A 15,400-nucleotide genomic window follows, 5' to 3' on the forward strand; every position below is an offset into this window, starting at 1 on the left:
CACACCTGGGCTGGGAGTGGAGTTGCGGCTGGGCCAGCGGCTGAGCCATGGCTGGGAGCAGAGGCTGGTGGCTGAGCCATGGCCAGGAGCCGGTGGCCAGGGAGTGGAACTGGGGCTGCGGCTGTGGCCAGGGCTGGAGCAGAGCTGGGGACAGAGCGGGGCTGGATGGTTCCTTCCCCATCCCCCCATAGGGGCTGGCTTTGGCCCTGCCGTGCCCCCCGGTTGTTCCTCTACACCCCCTAAAGGGGCACCCCCCACAATTTGGGGACCACTCCTATAAATAGTTTGTAAAGCTCTTTGGCCTCTATCAGGATGAAAGGGATTATATTGCTAAAAGATCCTTATCATGATGTAATCTGCCAGTGATGGCTCCTGCCAACTCCAGCAGGGACTGCAGTATCCTATGGGGGTGGTGGGCTTTGCCTCCTAATTTGAAAGTGTTTGCTTTGCACTCAGGTTGAGCAGATGGAGTGGCAGCACCGGGAACTGCTGCAGATGCAGGTGGCAGCCCTGCGGAAGGAGTTTGCCCAGAAAGAGAGTCAGGTGACAAACGGCAAATCCACACCTCCAGCAGACGCTGCCCTGGAAACCAGGGAGCCAGCTGTGACCTCCTCCATGCACACTCTTCTGGCCAACGCTGCCCTGGCCTCCACAAACAGTACCGGCAGTGACCGGTTCACCCTGCCCCACAATCTGGTGGGCCCCCAGAACACTGCGACGCCCAGGCCGTTAGACATTAGCACTGGGGATGTCATCTCCTTCATTGACCCGCCAGAAAGCTTACCTGGAACTGGGAGCAACAGCCTGGAAAAGCTGGAGATCGTGGAGTTGCACCTGGACACGAAACCGACCATAGCGAACCAGGAAGCTGGCTCCCCACCAGCTCACGTCCAGGGAGCCATGGGACTGCTGCCTTCACTGGGTGGAGAGAAGCGGCTGGCACAGCATGCACTGGCAAGAGAAACCAAAGCCAAACAGCAGCGGACAGTCTGATCCCACGTGGGGAACTTACACACACAAGCCCTGACAAACCTCTCTCTTCCTAAGCCAGTAGCCAAACAAACTTGCCAGTTCCCTGTTTTGTACCCAGTGCTTTAAATTGATAGATATACATGGTGCTGTCAGTTATTAAACTGCCCTTAAGTTATACATTTATCCATATATTTAAGTATGAAATTCTTTCCTTGGTGTATGTCTGGTGAGTACTGGACAGAAAAGAGTTACACACACTACTGGGCCCAGTTGACTTTTCTCCAACAGAATAGATTTAACCCCTGAATTGCCTGTTAATTACACAAAATAAATTGATCATGTCATTCCATGGAATGGGCGACAGGGGATGGATCACTTGATGATTCCGTGTTCTCTTCATTCCCTCTGAAGCACTGGGCACTGGCCACTGTGACATACAGGAGACTGGGCTATATGAACCTTTGGTCTGACTCAGTATGGCCGTTCTTATGTTCCAAATGTTCTGCACCATTCCCATATTTGGGCCAGAAAATGGCAGGTGTGTTCAGAGGCAGTACAGAAATCTGTCCCCTCAGTGTCACATGTTTATAGCAACACTGTTAACACACATGCTGCCAGTCCCCTGCCTTCTCATTGCTCCAGCAATCTGAGGAGCAAGACTCTGTCATGGGAGTCCCTACCCGAGTGTCCCCATGTGCTTGTTTCAAATGCTAAGCTAGACCTGAGGAGTTACAAGAAATAGTGCTGAGGATCCGTGAACCTGCCATCCACTCCCTGCCCAGGGGAGCCGTGGTGGTGGTTGCTTAGACAGGTAGAAATATCTCAGAGCAGTTGCACCTAGGACCTGGCTCTTCCCACCACTGCACCCTGAACAGCCCAGCAGAGCAACTGACATCTCAATATCTGCTGGTAGAGGAGGTATGTGAAAGACAGTTCAGCACAGAGGTGCCTTGGTGGGGAGAAGAGTGGACTGATGAATCTTTCTGAGCATCTCCATTTATCTCTGAGCTTCCAGCAACCGTAGGATTGGAACTGAGCCCTTCTTCTTTCGTATGGTAAAGGAGGTAATTAGTAGTGTTCACAGAACCAAATCCAGATTAGTAAACAGCTTCAGAAGTGGCTTGGTGTAAATCTGAGATTGGCCAGCAAATGATTGAAACGGGCACTGATTTACAATATGGTTCATAGTTTGTGACTGGCATCCACAGTCACATTGTGCATCATCTCTCATCTTCTAGAGGTGTAAGAGATGAAAGCATCTGCCATGCAATTTTCTGAAATAATTCAATGTGGACCATTGTTTCTGGGGTAGGTTGAAGCCTGAAAGTTTTTTTGTGGGATTGGCCAGCAGGTGTGTGTTTGGGGCATCAGCATTCTCTGAAAACGCTTTCCAGTGGCCCTAGGATTGAATGGGGATGCCGAAAGAGTTTACCCTGATTGCCAAAAGGCTTGCAAAAGTTCAGGTGTATCATCGGAAGGTTCAGGAGCTCCTCATGTATTGGTAAGTTCAAGTTGGCCATGGTTTGATTGTATTCACAATTGTACTCTGGATTTTGGGTGTGGGTGTATGTGTTAGAGTGGGCAACCATTGATTTTAATGTTCCAGTTATAATTTTTATTGCAGCATTAAGCTGCACGTCCAAAGACTTGGTATGTGAGTTGCCCATGCACAATATTCTGCGGTTGAGGATACCCAGTGCCAGAGGCGCTGTTCGAAGCGTGTGTGCACCAACACTGCATGTTGTGCCTGCAAGTTTTCGGATGAGGCTAGTCCTAGCTGTTTACCTTTTCACATATTGTTTCCAAACAAGCTTTAGGAGCCAAGCTTCTGGTCAAGGTGACACCCAAGTACTTTCGACAGGGCTCATTTCTGACCCATTGACCTCAAAACATGACACTGAGTGGTTCCTTTGTGGTTTTGTTGTTTGTTGAAAGGCTAGTACCGAGATTTTGGAAGTGTTGAGGTGGAGCGTCCAGTATTAAAAGTATTATGTTGAGGTCGATGGCCAGGGTGTCATCACTTGTGGTAAGATCTTTGCCCTGTACTGCAAGATTGATGTTGTCAACATAAATTAATTTCTACAAAATTGTGTCACGTAAATTGCTAATGTAGATGTTAACTAGCAGAGGAGCCAGCACAGATCCTTGAGATGCAGCATCACTGGAGGTGCCTGCTTTGCTGATCTGCCCAGTCAGAAGGGCACGAGTATCTATGACAGCTCAACACTGAGGTCTGGAGTCACAAAGTGCTACAGCATTTGATGGGTCTTGATACCCTGAGCAAGGGCCCATATCTCCATAACTGATCCCTGCAGGGATGGAGGTGGCAATCAAGGTACATCTGAATACATGGCAGTTGCCTCTGTCAATTCTACCCCCCAGGTTTGCTGTTTTGCGATATATTTCAGGAAGTGCACAGGCTACCTGGGGATGCAGTAGGAATGATGCACATGGGACTGATTCCTCCCTGGGGTAAAGTTCATTGGAGTTAATAGATTTACACCAGGCATACACTTGGTCCTAGAAAGAGCTGTGTGGTTAGGCCAAGTTGAGGTGTGATTCTGGATGGCAAGTGCTGTCAAATATTCTTCTGATTTCCTGTGCACTTCCTGCTGGTGAAGGGCTGGAGAGACAATTCTGGAAATTTAAGTTCTCCTGTTTATCCATAGGTCGGATACTTCACTGTCAGCGGGAGGGAAACTTCCCAGACACTGCCCTGCCAATGAGTCTCAGCCCTGAGCTTGAGAGATCAACCTTTAGCAGCGAAAGGCCACACTGGCCTTGAGCTCTCTGCTGGGACTGCCCACAAGGGCTTGTCTTCACGTACCGCACCCCAGTAGCACTCAGGTGAAGACACTACTATGCCGGTGGGAGAGCTTTTCCTGGCAGCATAGTTAATCCACCTCCCTGAGAGGCGGGAGCTGTGGATGGAGACGTTCTCCCATTGACATAGCACTGTCTACACAACGGGGCGGGGGTGATTAGGTCAATGTAACTATGTCACTCAGGGGTGTTTTTTACACCCTTGAGCGATGTAGTTGTACCAATGTAGGGCTGTAGTGCAGACCTGGCCTCAGTCATGTTATTCTAATGACGATAATGCTTTAGTTTCTCACTTACATTGCAACATGATTTTAGTCTCTGCTATATCTTGAGCACCACTCGAGTTAGAGATGCATGCTCCACACCAGATGACAGCTGGAATTCCAAGGGAAGCAGCTTGGAGGCGTGACAGCCTCTCAACAACACATATGTAAGAATTTTTTTTTAACATGGGCTTAGCCTTCTTCTCAGAAATGGCTGAACTGTTTTAGCTGAAACGTTAAATAAAAACGAGGAAAAAAATTAGCTCCAGGTAGACACCCAGCATGGAAACTTCAGCCTGAACGGCTGAAGTTTGGTCAAGTTGAAAACGACTGAAAAGAGGATCTTATCATGGAAAGCATTGGGAACCCTTACCTGTCGGTAGCGCTACGAGCTCAGTCTATAACAAAGTGCCTGGGGCTCCTTTAGGGAAGAAGCATAATCTATTTAGAGGGAAACCCAAACCTAAAGCCTGGATCAAAACACTCCTGAGTTTTAAGGGAGCAGGAAGGTGTTGGCATTGGAATCCAACAACAGCTCTTCTCTAACTGGCTAGCTCTGAACATCTCTCAATTTTGAGGTGGTTGAAATCTGCCCCTGGATGTGAATTTTGCAGCGTGGACCCATTGCTGTTGTAACTATTATCAATCATAAAACAGTCAGGATGATAAGGATAATAAGGAGACAACCTACTGTTGCCTATCTAGGCTGACTTTTCCTATGTATCCTCAAGATCTGCAATTCCCTAATGCCTGCTCCCAAGCCTCCCTCGTATTTGTCAGTGTGTTGTTTTAAGAATCCTGGCTCTCTGGCTAGCACTGTAAAAATGGAGGAAAACAACAGGCTCTGAAAGACCTTCTGACAGTCACAACTGTCTTTCTGAGGCCCTTGGCAGCCTTATCGGAGGGAAACAAGGTCAGCAAAACATTTAAAGGGGGGGAGACACACTAACAAAATTACACTTGAAGCTGCATCAGCAACGCTTCCTTCCATCACACTGTATCAAATCTCCTAGGCTTATTCTCCAGCAACTGTAGGAGCAGCAAGAGCTTCAGGCCCAGCTGGAAATGGATACACAAGCCGGCTATTCTGGTGCTGCCCTGCCCATTGCAATCCCCGTCCTCTCCCAAGAGGACTGTGCCGCACCCCCTATGATCACAGCTGAAAGAGGTGGGGATCATTACCAGCAGTGGATTAGTTAATAAAGGGTCCAGTCACCCAAATGAAAGGCCTCTTTTTGCCTCCCTTAAAGAAATGTTAGTGTTCTGCTGTAATAGCCACGACGCTGGTGCCATTTGGGACTGTAAAATATCAGTATCAAGTTATCCTGCAGTTACCCCAGAGTGTGAGAACCAGCCCCAGGGCAGACTGCTGTGGGAAGACAGAAGGGGTCGTGGGGCATCCTGGGTCCTGTCCCAGTGCATCCAGCAATCCCTGTGCTTCCATCTGCATTCGGTGCCATCTTTCAATGGTTTGTGTACTGCACAGTCTGCCTCTGCAGTCTGCAGGAATGGACACCAAACTGTTGACCAATATCCTACTCGCTCTGACTAACACGTCACAAGTGGCAGTGGAGTTACTCCTGAAACTACAAAGGCAAGAGGAGTGTGACATTGATCTCGCCACACATAGTAGCTACAACAGGAGATTGCTTGTGGCATTCATGGAGGTGCTGACCACAGTGGAACGCTGCTTTTGGGCTTGGGAAACAAGCACGGAGTGGTGGGCTCACATCATGATGCACATCTGGGATGATGAGCAGTGGCTGCAGAACTTTTGCATGAGGAAAGCCACATTCATGGGACTGTGTGATGTGCTTGCCCCATCTCTGCAGTGCAAGAACATGAGAATGAGAGCTGCCCTGTCACTGGAGAAGCGCGTGGCGATTGCATTGTGCAAGCTGGCTACTCCAGACTGCTACTAATCTGTCACTAACCAGTTCGGAGTGGGAAAGTCGACCATTGGACTCGTGTTGATGGAAGTGTTCTGGGCCATTAATTGCAGCCTGTTCCGAAAAACCGTGACTCTTGGCAACATGCATGACATTATGGATGGCTAGGCACAAATGGGCTTCCCTAACTGCAGAGGGGCGATAGATGGGATGCATATTCCAATTCTGGCACCAGACCACCTAGCCACCAAGTACATTAATCACAAGGCGTATTTCTCAATGCTTCTCCAGGCGCTTGTGGATCACTGTGGGCGTTTCACTGACATTAACACACACTGGCCCGGAAAGGTGCATGATGTACGCATCTTTCAGAACACTAGCCTGTTCAGGAAGCTGCAAGCTGGGACTTTCTTCCCAGACCAGAAGATCACCGTAGGGGAAGTCGAAATGCCCATTGTGATCCTGGGAGACCCCACCTACCCCTTAATGCCGTGGCTTATGAAGCCATAGATGGGGCAACTTGACAGCTGCAAGGAGTAATTCAACAACAGGCTGAGCAAGTGCAGAATGACTATTGAGTGTGCTTTTGGCCATTTAAAGGCCCGCTGGCGATGCCTATATGGGAAGCTGGACCTGGCCAATGACAATATTCTTATGGTTATAGCCGCATGCTGTACACTTCCCTCAGGGCTGGACCACAGACACTCAGCACCTGGAGGATAAGTTTGAACAGCCAGAGACCAGGGCTATTAGCGCAGGGCCATAAGGATCAGGGATGCCTTGAGGCAGCAATTTGAAGCTGAAAGCCACTAATATTTGTTGCTATGCTCAGGATTGCAGCGTTTGTAATGCTAGGAGGTGATTGGTGCACATGATGCAATAAGGGGGGTTTAATATAATTGGGTGTTGCCTTGCAGTGCTCTTTTTGCTTTCAATTAATGGAATAAAGATTGCTTTCAAAGCAACACCATTATTTTATTAAAACACAACAACCAGAGGAGAGAGTCAAACAAAAAAAAAAAAAACATCAGGAGGGAGGGGGATGGAAAGGGAAGGTCCCAGGGGGAGGAGGAGTCCCAGGACGGCTACAGATTTGTGTATATCCAGGGATCATATCCAACCTTCTCCTTTGGAGTACAGTGCAGCGGATACTGTACTTCAGCAGGGCTAAACTGTAGAGGGATGGGTGTTGAGTGCAGTGGGTAGTGGGAGTCCGCAGGGCTGGACTGTGATGGGGCAGGAGTGGAATGCTGCGGGTACAGACTGGAGCCAGGAGGTTGATAAGAGTGTGTTGGTGGTGTCTGGGGGGCATATGGGAAAGAGTTTTGTGGCAGCGGCTGCAGGGGTGGGTGGGTGTAGAGCTGCTCGGTTTGAAGAGCTAATATCACCTGGAGCATGTCTGCTTGGCGCTCCATAACCTTTAAGAGACACTCCGTGGCTTCGTTCTGGTGTGCCACGTTCTTCTTTCGGTCCCTCTTCTCGCTGTCCCTCCACTCCTTCAATTCCTGTTTCTCGGTGGCAGAGTGCATCATGACATTATGCAGAAAGTCCTCCTTAGGTCTTCTTGGTCACTTTCTAAGTCTGCGCAGGCGTTCAGCCGCCAATAACAAAGAGGGAGGCTGGGCTCCCAAGGTCATATCTGTGAAGTTTAAATGCAACATTTTACAGAAGCAGCATTATTTGCAATACAGAAAACACTGATTCAGTGCTTTGCGGGGTGAGATAGCTCAGTGGTTTGAGCATTGGCCTGCTAAATCCAGGGTTGTGAGTTCAAGAATCCTTGAGGGGGCCATTTAGGGATCTGGGGCAAAAATTGGGGATTGGTCCTGCTTTGAGCAGGGGTTGGACTAGATGACCTCCTGAGGTCCCTTCCAACCCTGCTATTCTGTGATTCTATGAAAATACAGCCAGTACTCACAAACCTGACACTAACTGGCTGACCCCAGGCAAGCACACATGAGCCACAAGACCCCCAAAATGGTGAGTAGCCACAGGGCAGGGTAAATCACTCTTCCCGGACCCTGCTGTACACTGGGCACGTGGCTCTTGGGGGGCCTGAAAATCATTCTTGTCCCCACACTTTCCACAGGAGGTGATCATTATGGAAGATATTTCGCTGCTGAGGGTGAGCAGGGAATCAAGGGAAGGTCCCTTCCACCCTGACCCCTATGCGGCTTGCCTGTGTGCAGCAATGGTCCCACCCCGTGACGGCACAGTGGCGTGGGAAAGTTACCATTAATGGGGAAAGAAACAAAGCAGCTCCGCCGAAGAACCTGGATTGCCCAGTATCTGCACGAGAGTTTCCTGGAGATCTCTGAGGGAGATTCCTGTGAAGTGAGGGAGTCAATCAACAGCCTATTCTACCTCTCAGACTAGGCATGCGGTGGGAGACAAACCTGCTTTCTGCAACCCTTCTGCCCTCCTACCCTCAACAACTCGCTTCAGCGATTCCCAAAATCAAATCCACTTACTAGGGGGCTCCTCTCCTGTTTGTGCTTTGCCAAGATCCAACTGCTGTGACTGGCTAGCTTCCTCCGGGGTAGAGAAGAGCTCCTGGCTGCATGCATCTCTGGCTTCCGAGTCATCCTCTGCCTCTGGGTCCCCCTCCACATCCTTGTCCAAGATTTCCTCCTCTTGGCTCGGTCCACTCTCAACTGGCACGTGAGCCAACAAAGTATCCATGGGGGCCTTCGCAGTGGAGGTCGGGTCGCCACCGAGTATCACGTCCAGCTCTTTGTAGAACCAGCAGCTCGTGGGTGCAGCACCGGACTGGCGGTTTGCCTCCTGCGCCTTGTGGTAGGTGTTCCACATCTCCTTCACTTTGACCCTGCACTGCAGTGTGTTCCGCTCATGGCCCCTTTCTGTCATGAATCATGAAATCTGTCCGTAGGTGTCATAATTCCTACGGCTGGAGCGCAGCTGGGACTGGACAGCTCCTCTCCCCAAATACCAATGAGGTCATAGAATCATAGAATATCAGGGTTGGAAGGGACCTCAGGAGGTCATCTAGTCCAACCCCCTGCTCAAAGCAGGACCAATCCCCAACTAAATCATCCCAGCCAGGGCTTTGTCAAGCCTGACCTTAAAAACTTCTAAGGAAGGAGATTCCACCACCTCCCTAGGGTAATGTTTCACCATCCTCCTAGTGAAAAAGTTTTTCCTAATATCCAACCTAAACCTCCCCCACTGCAACTTGAGACCATTTTTCTCTTCCGCAGACTAAACAATCCCACTTCCCTCAGCCTCTCCTCATAAGTCATGTTTTCCAGTCTCCTAATAATTTTTGTTGTCCTCCATTGGACGTTTTCCAATTTTTCCACATCCTTCTTGTAGTGTGGGGCCCAAAACTGGACACAGTACTCCAGAGGAGGCCTCACCAATGTCGAATAGAGGGGAACAATCACGTCCCTCAATCTGCTGGCAATGCCCTTACTTATACATCCCAAAATGCCATTGGCCTTCTTGGCAACAAGGGCATACTGTTGACTCATCTCCAGCTTCTCGTCCAATGTAACCCCTAGGTCCTTTTCTGCAGAACTGCTGCCGTGCCACTCGGTCCCTAGTCTGTAGCTGTGCATAGGATTCTTCCGTCCTAAGTGCAGGACTCTGCACTTGTCTTTGTTGAACCTCATCAGATTTCTTTTGGCCCAATCCTCTAATTTGTCTAGGGCCCTCTGTATCCTATCCCTACCCTCCAGCATCTCTACCTCTCCTCCCAGTTTAGTGTCATCTGCAAACTTGCTGAGGGTGCAATCCACACCATCCTCCAGATCATTTATGAAGATATTGAACAAAACCGGCCCCAGGACCGACCCTTGGGGCACTCCGCTTGATACCGGCTGCCAACTAGACATGGAGCCATTGATCACTACCCGTTGAGCCCGACAATCTAGCCAACTTTCTATCCACCTTATATTCCGTTCATTCAGCCCATACTTCTTTAACTTGCTGGCAAGAATACTGTGGGAGACCATGTCAAAAGCTTTGCTAAAGTCAAGGAATAACACGTCCACTGCTTTCCCCTCATCCACAGAGCCAGTTATCTCGTCATAGAAGGCAGTTAGATTAGTCAGGCATAATTTGCCCTTGTTGAATCCATGTTGACTGTTCCTGATCACTTTCCTCTCCTCTAAGTGCTTCAGAATTGATTCCTTGAGGACCTGCTCCATGATTTTTCCAGGGACTGAGGTGAGGCTGGCTGGCCTGTAGTTCCCAGGATCCTCCTTCTTCCCTTTTTTAAAGATGGGCACTACATTAGCCTTTTTCGTCGTCTGGGACTTCCCCGGATCGCCATGAGTTTTCAAAGTTAATGGCCAATGGCTCTGCAGTCACATCCGCCAACTCATTTAGCGCTCTCGGATGCAGCGCATCCGGCCCCATGGACTTGTGCATGTCCAGCTTTTCTAAATATTCCCAAACCACTTCTTTCTCCACAGAGGGCTGGTCACCTCCTCCTCATGCTGTGCTTCCCAGTGCAGCAGTCTGGGAGCTGACCTTGTTCGTGAAGACAGAGGCAAAAAAAGCATTGAGTACATTAGCTTTTCCCACATCCTCTGTCACTAGGTTGCCTCCCTCATTCAGTAAGGGGCCCACACTTTCCTTGACTTTCTTCTTGTTGCTAACATACCTGAAGAAACCCTTCTTGTTACTCTGAACATCTCTTGCTAGCTGCAACTGCAACTAGGTCCAGCAGCTCAGCAGTGCTCCAAGCCGGGGATCGCCTGGTGGGTGTAGCGGGCCTGGCCACCTGGAAAGATGCGTTGCGACCACTGCACTCACCACCGAGCCAACGGGACGGGGACTTTCAAATTTCAAAAGGAATTTACTGGGGGGGGCTCATGGTTGGTCACCTGAGGGCACAGCAGTGGAGTTCAAACTGATGACCAGAGAGGCAAGAACAGGCATTGTGGGGCACCTCCCGGAGGCCATTCGCAGGGCTGTCATCGACCAGGGTGTCTGTACCCCCGGTGCAGAAGGCTGCACGTCTCTCGTCGGGGTGGTGTTTTTACAGCGCTACAACTGTGCAGTGTCTGCACGCTCAGCGGCTTGGCTGCGTGACCCCTGGGGAGTTACAGCGCAGAACGCTGCTTTACTGCGCAGAAACCTGCCAGTGTAGACAAGGCCATGGAGTCACAGCCTGGGGTGCTCCCATCTATCTTGTCACCTAGGCAAGCCAACCATTGTGAGAGATGGTCCCTCACAGCAGGATCACAGTAATATTCAAGTTACTTCCAGTCCAAAGGACCAGTCCCTTACCCCAGGTCAATTGCACCTTAGATCTCACATCAAAGACCATGCTTGTAGCCAATCCTGTAATAAACTATTGAAAGATTTATTAATAGGAAAAAGGAAATAAGTGAGTTATTTATAAGGTTAAAGCAGGTATAGATAGATAAGATTAGATATACATACACACACACTTACAAATGAGTTACAATCTTAAGGTTCAAAAGGTAACAGAAGCTTCGATAATAAGCAAGCTCTATATGTCATTAAGGGCTAATCCAGGCTAAGCAGCTGGGAACATCTTGCTCATTGCTAGAAAACCTTGCCCTTCAGATTCCAAGCAGCATAGAGATACAGATCCTTCTTGTTAGGGGGTTTTTATTCTTTTCCCCACCCTTGCACTCTGAGCTGCAAACTCAGCTGATGGAAGGAATTCACTTGCATGACTCATCTTCATGGGGAGAGCAATCAAAGTCCTTTGTCTTCTTTAATGTTCCACAGTAGTTCACCTGGTGTCAATGGGCCTTTCTTGTTGGCCAGGGTGTAACACATTCTATTGGAGACCAGTATTTCACACTGGTTAATGTCTCTCTCCTGCCTGGTGATTTACACAGTCATGGAGGCTTATACTGCAATACAAATGTTTAAATATTACCTTACAATATGGGTTACAGATGTTAAAAGGGAGATTAATGCATGCAGCAGTTTACAAACATTAAACAAAGTCTACAGAAGGGATAGGGACAAATTGGAGAGAGTCCAGTGGAGAGTAAACAAAAATGATTAGGGGGCTGGGGCACATGACTTATGAGGAGAGGCTGAGGGAACTGGGATGATTTAGTCTACAGAAGAGAAGAGTGAGGGGAGATTTGATAGCAGCCTTCAACTACCAGAAGGGGGGTTCCAAAGAGGATGGAGCTCGGCTTTTCTCAGTGGTGGCAGATGACAGACCAAGAAGCAATGGTCTCAAGTTGTAGAGGGGGAGGTCTAGGTTGGATATCAGGAGGGTGGTGAAGCACTGGAATGGGTTACCTAGGGAGGTGGTGGAATCTCCATCCTGAGAGGTTTTTAAGGCCCGGCTTGACAAAGCCTTGGCTGGGATGATTTAGTTGGTGTTGGTCCTGCTTTGAGCAGGGGGTGGGACTAGATGACCTCCTGAGGTCCCTTCCAACCCTGATATTCTATGATTCTAAACACTAAGCACATTTTTATCATCCTAATACCTATTTTAACAATACTAACGCACAGGTGAGCCAGACTGATTTCAGCTATGTATCTGTCAGTGTTCACTTGAGACGTGGGAGACACCTGGTCTGCCAGCGTCACAATCGTAATACATTAGAAGGCAAATCTGGCTCAAAAAGTAATATTTTTTACACTGTGGCATATGCCATGTGTCCGCATGCCTCTATGCCCACCTCCACCCATGAGCCAGCACCCACCTGCTCCTCTCAGTGTCTGAATGCCCTTGTGTTCCATACCTTTTCTCCTACTGATAGTCCTCACTCCTCTCTCCTGCTCCTCCCCCTCCCCCTGGAGTCAGCTCAGAGATCAATCGGTTTAGATTCTTAGGGCTAGTCTACACTGGCAGCATTAAAGCACTGCTGCGGCAGTGGCTTGTGTAGTCGCGGCAGAGTGCTGGGAGAGAGCTCTCCAAAAAGCCACCTCCATGAAGGGCAGCTGCCAGCGCTGGTACCCTGTCTACACCGGTGCTTTACAGCGCTGAAACTTGCTGCTCTCAGGGGGGTGTTTATTCCCACCCCTGAGCGAGAAAGTTGCAGCGTTGTAAAGTGCCAGCGTAGACAAGCCCTTATACAGCATCCGTCACCAGGATATCTGAACCTACTCCGTGCCATCACCCATGTTCAAGAGAGATGAATTCAAATGGGAACAGGGCCACAGAAGAACTACTAGGCGAGCAGGGGTATGGAGGGCCTATTTTCTGAGAGGAGACAGGAAGATCTTGGTTTGTTTAGCAAAGTGAAGGCTGTGAGGGGATCTGATCGCTCTCTATTAATACACTGGGGGTAAACACCAGGAGGGGAAAGAGCTACTGGAGCTAAAGGACAATGTTGGCATAAGAACAGACAGGGATAAACTGGCCTTGAATAAATTGAGGCTGAAAGTGAGAAGGTTTCTAATCATCAGAGGAAGGTCTGGAACAGCCTACCAATAGGAATTGTGGGAGCAAACAATTAGTTTTGAGAGAGAGACAGAAAAATTTATGAGTAGGATTGTGTGGCAGGGTTGCTTGTGATGGTGGGGGAGCAGGACTCAGTAGTCTTGGAGCTCACTTCTGGTTTATGTCTCATGTTCCTAAAAGCTCATTCTTCATTCCCACACACAGGCAGTTTGGTTTTTGAGGGGTTTTTTTGTCTCCGTCCTCCGAAGTATCAGGGCCAGCCACAGCTGGAGATAGGACACAGCATAGGGTGCGGGAGGGCTGTGAGGTGGCACTGAGCATTCTCTCTTTCAGGTGCTTGGTGGGCTGGTTCTTGCCCACATGTTCAAGGTCTAACTGACCCTATATGGAGTCAGGAAATGTTTGCATTCTGCTGCAGTGTGGGGTCACTTGCCAGGATTATCTGGGTGTATCTCACTTAATCATTTCTCTGCCACTGCAGGATCCTTGGGCACTCATACACCTCGGTCTCTCCTATTGTCTCCCTGCGGCACATACTAGTCTAGTCTCCTGTGAGCTGTGATACTCTGGTATAATTTGGTTGCTGGGTTTGGTGTGTGGGTGCTGGGTGGTGATGTTGGCTTGTGATAGACTGGTCAGACTGGATGATCTGGCGGTCCCTTCTGACCTTAAACTCTATGACTATATTACCTGGTCAGACTGGGACCCACACAAGAGTATCTCCAAAGGAATTTTCTCCCACTAGAAACACACTAGATATGGTCTCAATAGGTCAAACTGGAGAAGATCACAATCATGGATGTCTAAGACAAGGTCTGAAAGAAATTAACATTCATTTAAGAAGCAGAGAAACTGAACACACACTATATTGTACATGCCTGGGCCTCTTCCAAGCAAATCTGTAGCTTAACTGCTATCCACACTGTTTGAAATGAAACCACAAAAGAAACCCTCCACCTATAGTTCTGCAAAGAAATACTATGTGGACCCAGGAGTTCCTCCACCAATGGCTGCAAAGCAGAACTGGGATATGCCCCCACCACCTGCAGAAACTAGAAAAGAATATCAAACCTGGTGCAACTCCAACCAAAGCAGCCAACAATCCCCCCACTGCAGTATGTCAGAGGATCAAAAACTAAATCCAGACAGAAGCAGAGCCCACTCCTATATAACTTCAGACCAAAGACCCCCATGAACTTCACACCAACAGACTCCCACCAAACCCTTTGCCTTAACAGACCCTCGCACCCTGTAATATGCAGTCTCTGACCAAATACAGACTAAGGCCTTGGCTACACTTGAGAGTTAGAGCGCATTAGGGCAGCCCCGGGAGCCCTAACTCCTGACACGTCCACACTGGCAAGGCACGCAGAGCGCTTGCACTCCACAGCTGGACCGCTCCTGGTGATCCACCTCGACGAGAAGCATAACGCTCGGAGCTCCCCGGCTGGAGCTCCGCGGCGCCAGTGTGGACGCCCTGGTCTGTTAATGCGCTCTGATCGGCCTCCAGAAGTGTCCCACAATGCCGTTCTAGCCACTCTGGTCATCACTTCGAGCTCTACTGTCCTGACCTCAGGTGACCAACCGTCAGACCCGCCCTTTAAATTCTCTGGGAATTTTGAAATTCCCCTTCCAGTTTGCTCAGCCAGGCGTGGAGGGCTCTCAGTGCATCTGTCCAGGTGACCATGTCTCCACGCGCCAGGCGATCCCCAGTATGGAGCAACGGCGACGTGCTGGCCTCATCAGTGTCTGGGGGGAGGAAGCTGTCCAGTCCCAGCTGCGCTCCAGCTGTAGGAATTATGATACCTAAGGGCAGATATCAAGGGACATGATATAAAGGGGCCATGACCGGGACGCAGTGCAGTGCAGGGTTAAAGTGAAGGAGCTGTGGGATGCCTACCGCAAAGCCTGCGAGGCAAACAGCCACTCCGGTGCTGCCCCCGCGAGCTGCCGTTTCTACAAAGAGCTGGACGCAATACTTGGGGGCGACCCCACCTCCACTCTGAAGACCACAGACACTTCAGAGGCCGTAGCAGCACAGAGTTCAACAGGCCAGGAGCAGGAAAGCGGGAGCGAGGGTGCTG

General features: G+C 49.5%; 1 protein-coding gene across 1 annotated transcript in view; it reads left to right on the forward strand.

The window, feature by feature from the left end:
- Positions 1 to 1,155, forward strand: part of LOC144275602 (uncharacterized) — an 88,693-nt gene extending 87,538 nt beyond the window's left edge. Inside the window, exon 8 of the mRNA XM_077834986.1 lies at positions 457 to 1,155. Within this exon, the coding sequence (XP_077691112.1) occupies positions 457 to 993 (537 nt within the window). The 3' untranslated portion in view covers positions 994 to 1,155. The remainder of the gene's footprint in view (positions 1 to 456) is intronic.
- The last annotated feature ends 14,245 nt before the right edge of the window (positions 1,156 to 15,400 follow it).

The sequence above is a fragment of the Eretmochelys imbricata genome, chromosome 15, assembly GCF_965152235.1.
Source record: "Eretmochelys imbricata isolate rEreImb1 chromosome 15, rEreImb1.hap1, whole genome shotgun sequence".
NCBI lineage: Eukaryota > Metazoa > Chordata > Testudines > Cheloniidae > Eretmochelys > Eretmochelys imbricata.